This window comes from Oncorhynchus clarkii, chromosome 4 (genome assembly GCF_045791955.1).
Source record: "Oncorhynchus clarkii lewisi isolate Uvic-CL-2024 chromosome 4, UVic_Ocla_1.0, whole genome shotgun sequence".
NCBI lineage: Eukaryota > Metazoa > Chordata > Actinopteri > Salmoniformes > Salmonidae > Oncorhynchus > Oncorhynchus clarkii.
The window spans coordinates 71695103-71705045 of NC_092150.1; the positions used below are offsets into that span (position 1 = coordinate 71695103).

Below are 9943 nucleotides of genomic sequence, written 5' to 3' on the forward strand. Positions count from 1 at the left end.
CACCTTTCATTGGTAAACATACTATTGAGAAGTCACATCATATGCAAGAGTTCCATAGAATAATCACCATCCCCGTTCTCCCCAGCGTCCCATCACCACGCTGTGCTGGGGTCACCGGGACTCTCGTCTGTTCTTGGCTTGTGGCCCGGTACTCTACGTGGTGCGGGTGGAGCACCGGGTGGCCAGCCTGCAGCTGCTGTGCCAGCAGGGCATTGCAGGGGCGCTCCGGGAGGAGAAGGACGTGGCAAAGCTCACCATGCCCTCTCGTCTCTGTTCTTACGTCACCACAGCCTTCACACCCACCATCAAGGTACAGGGTTTATGAGATGTCGCATACAGTATGGATATGTGTCTGGGAGGGTGAGGATATGCTACTCTATGAAATGGGGAGGTTGAGGGTTCTGGTTTACCCACCTGGCAGTTTATACAGACTGACATTCAATACAAACGGTCATTCAGGGTCATAATTCCAGGGTAAGATAGAGGATTGAAAAAGTGTTTAGCAAGGGATAAAATTGCTACTTGACTTGAGTCAGCACCAGGAGTCACCGCTTTGTGCCAGAATGCACCTCATCCATTCATCTTTTCTCTCTCTCTCTCTCTCTCCACCTCTAGCCCCCCATTCCAGACCCCAACAATATGCGTGACTTTGTGAGTTACCCGACGGCGGGGAACGAGCGGCTGCACTGCACCATGAAGCGGACGGAGGACAACCCTGAGGTGGGCGGGCCCTGCTACACCCTCTACCTGGAGTACCTAGGGGGCTTGGTGCCCATCCTCAAGGGCCGACGCATCAGCAAGCTCCGTCCCGAGTTCGTGATCATGGACCCCAAGACGGACGGCAAAGCAGGTGAGGTTTTCTGACGAAACTGTGTGAGGAAAGTGTTGGTGGTGTTTGTTTAGAAAATATCACATTGAAATCCTGCTCCATTATGGCTGTTCTAACGATGATTCTAGACGATTCTGTTGCTTTGGGAGCTGGTTCAGCTTCTCGATTGACTGCTTTTTACTTAAAAAGTGTGAAGTCAGTATCTTCTTGTTAATAACCGTTAGTTACTCAAATATAATTTGTCAGTCTGCTGCCTAGCCAGAGCCTCCTTCCCTGCTCCCCTGGTACTTTTCTGTTCATATAACATGTAGGACTAACTTGTGGTTAAGAAGTTTCAGACAGTGTTGGTTGGCATGAGTGTTCTCAGTGTTTAATAGTCCCCCAGCCAGCCAGCCAGCCACAGATCAAAGCAGACTGGGCCCCTGTTAACTACTTAATGGCCTCTGGTATCTACCATAAATCACCTCCCTCTCCACTGCCCTCTCCTGTGATAAATGAATCCAGCCATGAAATGTATGCAGCCCATTCACTCTTAAATGCTGATAAAATAAATGATCTTGACCTAAACTGGAGCAGTTGCGGTTCGGGGGCCCCATATGAATGAGAGAAGTTACTTGGAAACAATAGTTTGGGGGACTAAATAAGTTGAAAATGTTGTGTTAGTGAGTGTGCGTCTGAAATTGGATATGATTTGTCAGTTTGTTCTTGCATGTCTAAGAAGAGGTGAAGGAAGTGTGCCCCCTGCTGTTAACACTGGGGATATGTATTTGTTGTGATAAAGGAAATAAACGTTGGTAAAGTCACAGTGGTTCGGTTGGAAACCTATCAATGTCAGTTTGACTTATATCCCCATATGCAGAGATGTACTGTAGTGCCTCTTGAGTCAGTGACACTTAACGAATGATCACCCTGATGATATTATTCATAGAGCAGTAGACAGACACCCATCATTTCCCCATCACACCAACTTCATTGTATTACCCTCCACCCATCTTTCTTTCTCTCCATCCCCTGTTTCCCTCTCTCCTTCCAGATGAGGTGTATGGGAACAGTCTGATCTCGTCGATGATAGACAGCTGTAACTGTTCAGACTCCAGTGATATAGAGCTGAGTGACGACTGGGTCGGCAAGAAATCCCCAAAGATATCCAGAGGCAGCAAGTCTCCCAAACTTCCCAGGTAATAAACAGCCTTTATACTGCATTCATTAATGAATTACAAGCATGTGTTTGATTTAGATTCTTTGTTTTACTCATCATATTTTGGGACAATTCTATTATTTGGAGTTCGAGGAAACCCACATGTTCTGTTTGGACCTATAAAGTACTGACTAAGCCACTGCATTTTTGTCTACTAATGCTGCTTGAATGTTATGCACTGTTTTGTTTCATTTGTTTCACTGCATCCCTAAACCTTTCTCTTTCATGTGCTACCTTCTCTGTAGAGACTTAGTCTGTCCCTTTACCAACAGAATCAATATTGACCCCAGAAAGTCCCCCAAACTGTCCCGCGCTACCCAGGAGATCTCGCGGTCGCCACGGTTACCCATCCGGAAGCCGTCCATTGGGTCCCCAAGTCTCACCCGCAGAGAGTTCCCCTTAGATGACATCACACAGGTAATGGACCGCATTCTGATTTCCTTTGTGTCCTATCATCATACATTTGAGTTTTAGGGATTTGAAGAAGTACTCATTTGAATGTGGGTTTTGTCTTTTGCAGCATAACTACCTTGCTCAGGTCACATCCAACATTTGGGGGACAAAGTTTAAGATTGTGGGACTTGCCACCTTCTTGCCAACCAATCTTGGTGCAGGTAACTACCAATCAGTTACTTCTGAGGGAAATTTAAATGATTTAACTATGGTTCCAATGAATGTAACAACCTCCTCCCCTCTTTCTTTTGCCCCTCCCTTCTATTGCTTTCTCTCTATCCCTCCACTTATCTCTCTCTCTCTCAGTGATCTACAAGACAAGTCTGCTCCACCTTCAGCCCAGACAGATGACCATCTACCTGCCGGAGGTGCGTAAGATCTCTATGGACTACATCAACCTGCCTGTGTTCAGCCCCAACGTCTTCAGTGAGGATGAGGATGACCTGCCAGTCACCGGGGCCTCGGGCGTGGCCGACGACAACCCTCCCTGCACTGTCAACATCCCCATTGCCCCCATCCACAGTCCCGCCCAGGCCATGTCCCCCACCCAGAGCATCGGCCTAGTCCAGTCCCTCCTAGCCAATCAGAACGTCCAGCTGGACGTCCTATCCAATCCCACGGCCATCTCCTCCGTGGCTTCTGCAGGGGCAGGGGGGTCGTCTGACCAGGGCCAGGACACCATCCTGACTGCCCAGTACACGGTTCCCAGCAGGTACTCCAGTCCTGGACAGGTCATCTTTGGAGGGCTGGAGATGAGCCGGCTTCTGGTTGGGCCTCCTCCCTCTCATCACCACCAACAACAACAACAAAGCCATCCACAGAGCCATCAACAACCACTGCAGCAACATCATCAGCAACAACAAATTCAGCATCAACAACAACAGCAGCTTCAGCATCACCATCAACAGCTACAACAACAGCAACAACGACTAGCGCAGCAACATCACCAACAGCAACTGGCACAGCAACATCAACAGCAGATCCAGCAGCAGCAGATGCTGCAACACCAACAGATGCAGCAGCAGCAGATCCAGCAGCAACAGCAACACATTCAACAGCAGATCCAGCACATGCAGCAACAGCAGCAGCACATCCAACAACAACACCAACAACAGCTCCAGCACCAACAACAGCTCCAGCAGCAGTTACAGCAGCAGCAACACACACAGCAGCTGCAGCAACAGCAGCAACAGATACAGCAGCATATGCAACAACAACAGCATCAGCAGCACCATCAGATGCAGCAACAGCAGCAGATACAACAGCACCATCAGATGCAGCAACAGCTCCAGATATCTGTCCCCTCTCAGGTGTCAGGTGCAGCAGTGCATCAGCTCCAACAGGGTGCGCTCCAGATCCCTGTCCCCCACCCTGCAGGGGGGCTGGTGGCTGAGAGAAGGGTCAGTGTGGAACATGAGCACCTGCTGAAGATCAAACCCACCCGCTCTGCCCCCCAGCTGGCTGAGGGGGACACGGTGGTGTTCAGCGCCCCTCTGGAGCTCAGCAAGATGAACCCCCCGCCCCCCTACCCTGGGACGGTGGCCGCAGCTGCAGCCTCTGCCTCTGCTGCAGCAGCCAACGCCGCCTCTGGACAGGCTGGGGGCAGTAACGGCACCCCGCCGCCAGTGGACCTGTGCCTGAAGAAGGGCGAGTTCTCCCTATATCCTCCTGGCCAGCAGGCGGCACAGTACCCAACGCCGCTAGGCTATGAGCGGATAACTACGTTTGACAGCAGGGGTAACGTGGAAGAGGTGTGCCGGCCTCGAACGCGGCTTGTCTGCAACCAGAACATTTACACGCTCCAGGTCCCGGGAAGCTCAGCAACCCTCCGGGTTACCTCCTCTTCTTCCTCAACAGACGGGAAGAAGATTCAGCTGCCCTACGCCTCGGCAACCCTCAACAGGCTCACCGTTCCCCGCTATTCCATACCCAGTGGAGATCCGCCCCCCTACCCCGACACAGCCAATCAGAACACCACAGGGGGGAGGAGCACCGGACAGAGGCTGGACAGCAGTCTGATCCATGCCACACTCAGGCGGAACAGCCGAGAGGCCGCTCTCAAAGTTTCCCAGATGCTGGACCCTCAGAGGACCCTGCCCACTAAAGCCAAATCCCAAAACGCTGCACTGGCGTCTTCCTACCAACAAAGGGTGCCCAAAGCCCTGTACACCTGCAGTCAGTGCAGTAGTAACAGCAGTGGGCTTAGCAGTGCAGCCAGCAGTGCTCCCAGTGGGACTGCGAATGGAATCGCAGGAGGTACAATCATTAGACAGGATTTTCCTCCAGGGAATGGAGCTCCTCACAGCACGGTGATCGTCCATTCCAACAGCGCTTCTCCCCTAGTCTCTCAATCCTCATACAACCTGGATGGCTCTGGGAATGGAGGAGGAGGTGGGAACAGAGACAGGGCTGACTATGTGAACTCAGCCTTCACAGAGGATGAAGCACTGAGTCAGTCATTGAGGCATCTGGCACTAGGGGGTGCAGATGTGTCTGGACTGACAGTCAAGAGGCCACCGCCATACCAGTGGGACCCAGCCACCACTGAGGAGGTGTGGGTGCCCCAGGAACGGACCGGTACTCTGAGCTCTGCTGGCCCCACCGGACCCCACAAACCACCCCCGCTTATCCTCAGCCCAGCCCAGCACCTCGACATCTCCCGGCTGCCTTTCATCCTCTCCCCCAAGTCCCCCACCAGCCCCAGTGCTGCCTCTTTCCAGGCTGCCGCTGCAGCTGCAGGTTACCAGATCTCCCTTCAGTACGCTCCTGGCACAACCTATAGTGGGCCCCAGCAGCAGCCCATGCCAGGCTCTCCCCGTCTCTGCTCCCCTAAGGAGGTGGTGGCCCCGGTCCCTTTCAACCAGCAGGATGCCACCCTGGTCCTCCCACCTGGCTATCCAGCCAACCTGTCTAACCTGGCCTGCTGCCCCCTCCCTCCAATGTACCCGGGGGGAAGCTCCTGTGCCGGGCTCCCCATCCCCCCCATTGCCCTACACACCCCCTGGGGCACCTACAACCCCTGCCCCCCCATGCCCAGCCCCTCGGGGACACTGCCCCCCATGCCCCCCAAGCACTCTCAGATGATGGTTGACAAGTCAGTCCTCTCTCCCCCTCCTCCCCCACCGCCTCTCCCTCCACCACCCCCAGCAGAGCTGCAGCTGCAGGGTCATGGTGGCTCACCAGAGGCCATGGCAATGGAGGCCGGAGAGGGCTTCCAGGAGGTCCTCTCCCTCAACGAGAGCCCCGTGCCCAGCAGTGCTGAGAAGTTTGGCAAGAAGAACCGCAAGCGGGCAGATGGCAGGGCTGAGGAGGCCAATGCACCGGCCATCGCTGAGGGAGGCAAATCCAAGAAGGAAGGCCGGGCCCTGGGTGACTTCAACTCTCTGATCTCCAGCCCGCGGCTGGGCAGCAGGGAAAAGAAGAAGCCCAAAGGCCAGAAGGAGCAGCAGCTGAAGGCTAAGAAGCTGAACAAGGCTCCCACAAACAGCGAATTTCAGGACAGCTCAGAGAGTGAACCTGAGCTCTTCATCAGCGGGGACGAGCTGCTCAACCAGTGCCAGAGCGGCAAGAAGGGCTGGAAGAGCAAGAGGAGCCTACGGGCGGCCAGCGAGCTAGAGGAGATCAAGTGCCGCAAGGCCAATGAGAAGGAGGACCGCGGGTTGGGAAGCCAGGGCTTTGTTTATGTGATGGCCAACAAGCAGCCACTGTGGAATGAGGCCACTCAGGTCTACCAGCTGGACTTTGGAGGACGTGTCACACAGGAGTCGGCCAAGAACTTCCAGATTGAACTGGAGGGGAGACAGGTGAGTTGGCTAGAGATGTAGTTTTTACACATAGATGGGAAGTTGGGTATAGATAGTGTAGGAATGTAGAAGAGTGAATCGATTAGTTTCTAAGAATATGACATGGAATAAATATAATTCAGCATTCAGTAGGGAAATAGCTCAGACAATCTGAAATGTTGTTTGTTAGCTTCCTGTCTATGTTCTCTGACTGTGTGTTTGTTTGTGTTTGTGACCAGGTGATGCAGTTTGGCAGGATTGACGGCAACGCCTACATCCTGGACTTCCAGTACCCGTTCTCTGCTGTTCAAGCCTTCGCAGTGGCTCTTGCTAATGTTACTCAACGCCTCAAATGAGGTCCCACCCCCTCTTACACTGAATACTAGCGAGGATCGGAACACCTGCTGGAAGGACAAGATTATTTAATTTGAAGTTACTTTAATATAGGAGAAAAGACTGAAATGAACTCTGTTTGCATATCGCATCGCAAGCGAGAAAACGAGACACTGTGGTGCTGCACTGCCCAATGTGGCCACCAGAGGGTGCAATAAGCATGGGCTGCAGGCGTTGGAGCAGGGCCATAGTTTGCCTTGGCACAGTCAGCGGTCCCCTGTACTGCTTACAGGGCCCAAGAGCTCAGCTTTCTGTAGTCGTCATGCAAATAAATGCTGCTTTAGCTAATGAAAGCTAGCTAGTGGAAAGACTTAACTTACAACCTTCTAACGGTTTGGGTTTCCTGTCGGTATGGTCCCGAGAGATGAGTCGTTCTCTCTGTGCGGTTTTAAAAAGGAGCAGCAGTAATACTTGAAAAAACTATCTGGAAGATTGAAGATGTCGTTTTTTTCTTTCCAGAGCGTACAGGTACTACTGGGCACTGAAATCCGTTGCTGTATGAAACCGTTATCATCACTTTATAACACTGCTTTGGCGTTTAGGTTTTTACACCTAAAGATCAAACTTTCTGGGGGGGAAATCTAGGCTTTTGAAATGTTATTTTTTAGTTATCTGCCATGTGTTTTGTTACAATCCAAATCTATCTTGGCTGGATTTGAGGTTTCAATATATGCATTGTATTGTTGGAGCACTAGCACACGCAAATGCGCAAGTTGTCTGATTTCCCTGTTGTCAGAAACTCTGGAGAGGTAAAAGATGTAAGCTGAACGGCAGTCCTTGGAATTTGAAGGAAAAAAAAGATGTAGCTCATATGGTTTAATGTATCTCTGCATTTGTTTTTCCTCTTGTTACGAATAGGTCATACAGTATTCAGATATGAATTTTAACATTGTAATTGTTCTTCGTATTCATGTTGTTTATTATACAATCTTAGTACCTTGTTTACATGGATTTCAAGATGTCTGCTTTATTTGGGAGAGACAGACTTAATTGAAATGCTGTTCTGTACACTACAAAATCGGTGTGTTTTAAAATGGTTTTACAGAATAGTTGTGACCGTTATCCTGTATCTCCCATTTTTATCATGGTGACATATTGACGGGGACACAAACAAAGATCCTAGAGGTAAGAGTTCACCAATCCGACCTTTGTTTCCCTGACATGAAGTAATTTGTCACTTGCTGTCACTTCTGTGAAGTGAGCGTCATCGTGTAGGCGTGTCCTACTCTTAAGCCCACACTAAAGGAGTAAGCAAGGTACAGGAAATACTTTTGTATATTTCACCTATGCCATTTCATTATTATTATTATTATTATTATTATTATTATTTTTAAGTCATGTAAATAACTGCCACATATCATTCATAAATATTGTAAAATGATCTGGTGGAGTTGGACAGTTGTTTTCATCGTAGCCCACTGTGTATGTTCAATATTATGGCGGATAGCTGTAGTACAGTAGTATAAATATAGAAATACACTATAATCCCTGAGAAACCTGACATCTTTATATTCTTTCAGTCTATGAAGATAGCGTTCTCCTTAATTGAGGTTATCTTAACCTGGTAGAACTTGGCAAACTGAAACTGCAATCTTTTAAGCTGACTAGTTTTTGTTAGACATTCAGGCTTGGGTCTCTATGCGTTGTGAACAGTCTGCAGGGCTGGGGATGGATGCTGGTGCAAAAGCAGATAGACACTTCAAATATTTGCGGACTTAAGTGTGGTAAGATACCTGTTAACATCATCCACACTACTAATTTTCAAACATATCATTGGATTTTTTTTTTTTTAAATCAAACTAAAATATCTATTTGATGGATGGTTAGGATCACTTCAAAACGTGTGTGCCAAAAAATGGAAATACTATAATTTGGAAGATTAATACAAAGGGGCCTAGATCACTTGTGTGACAGAGAGAGATCACTCCGGACCAGATCCACACATCATGGTCTTGACAGCAATGAGATTATTAGATTAGATTTTTCTTTCTTCCTCTGAGCTGCATGTGATAGTTGTTGGTTGGGGTGGGATTAAGATGGACCTGATTCAAAGAAAATACAATTTTTTAAACATGTCTGTCAATGTTCATTTTGTGTTAACAATTTTGTTGTGCAATATTTTCTAAAGAAAGGTCCTCCCCTCACCAACACTGTTTGACAACCCTTCACTTTCACACTAGTAGTGTGGGGGAAACTATGATATTCAATTTCTTTTTGCTGGTCTGTACATTTATTTATGAGATTTTTTTCTTAAGCTAAAGGCTGTACATAACTTGTTGACTTTGCTGAACATTTCTTTCTGTTGAAAGGGGTTTGTTACTGGTGTAGCCTATTTGTCAGATCATGGGAGGGGGTGGGCAAGTAGGGAAGAGACAACTTTTCAATATGTGTTCTGTGAAGTTTGCAGTGGATGGGAGAAGATCTGATGAAGTGCCCTGTCCTTGAGTGTAGTTGGTAGTAGTCATTTAAGGAAGTATGTGTCAAGTGTGTTCAATTGTGAGGTCAACCGATCCCATAAGTGTTATCTATGTTAACTTCTTCAGTGTGTGTATTTCCACCAATTCTCCCCCTCGAGAAAGCGAAACCTTTTTCACTCCGTTAAGAGTTTTATCTTTTTGTTTATTCTCACCATGGAAATCTACGCATTCATGGTGTTGACTGACTGGTCAATTTTGATTGTGCATTATTTCAATACAACTCGCACATCAGTCCACATGACATGACCGTTTGGATAAGCCACTGAAAACATGTATAGATCTCCCTTGGACACTGGTTTAGGATTCTAAATGAATTCATTTGAGGTGGTAACCTGTAGTAGACATTGTAGGATTTGGCTTTTCGTTTGATCAGAAATGTGCTTTGTACATGTAGTTGTAGACATATATAGGAGAAAAAAAACTTGAAAAAATCTGAGTGATTTGGTGACTGAATGTTTATAGTGAACGGTAGTAAGGCATGCCATGTTAATTATTTTACAATTGTATATGTCACGCATCTTTTGAATAAAATGTCATTGTTTCAGATTTTGTTTTGTGTCTAGTCTGTTTGGGATGTGCTATTTTATCGTTCAAGCACTACGGAGTGCCTTGGAACCCTGTGGGAACCCTGTAGGTGTTTCATAATGAAAAATGTATGATTTCTTTATCCTTGTAAAGGTTTATTCTAATAGCTTACTAATTCCATTTAACAATGATCAACTTTACTATGTTGTGAAGCTAAAATTGGAATTCCTAGTAGCAGTAGCCCTCTAAAACAAAGTGTGTTGGGCACATAAGTCCCATAAGCTAA

At 48.1% G+C, this 9943-nt stretch overlaps 1 protein-coding gene across 1 annotated transcript in view; it reads left to right on the forward strand.

The window, feature by feature from the left end:
- LOC139407231 (TUB like protein 4a) overlaps positions 1 to 9676 on the forward strand; it is a 50537-nt gene extending 40861 nt beyond the window's left edge. Inside the window, exons 8-14 of the mRNA XM_071150820.1 lie at positions 86 to 310; positions 616 to 850; positions 1863 to 2007; positions 2273 to 2444; positions 2548 to 2641; positions 2787 to 6283; positions 6502 to 9676. Coding sequence (XP_071006921.1) covers positions 86 to 310; positions 616 to 850; positions 1863 to 2007; positions 2273 to 2444; positions 2548 to 2641; positions 2787 to 6283; positions 6502 to 6618 — 4485 coding nt within the window. The 3' untranslated portion in view covers positions 6619 to 9676. The remainder of the gene's footprint in view (positions 1 to 85; positions 311 to 615; positions 851 to 1862; positions 2008 to 2272; positions 2445 to 2547; positions 2642 to 2786; positions 6284 to 6501) is intronic.
- The last annotated feature ends 267 nt before the right edge of the window (positions 9677 to 9943 follow it).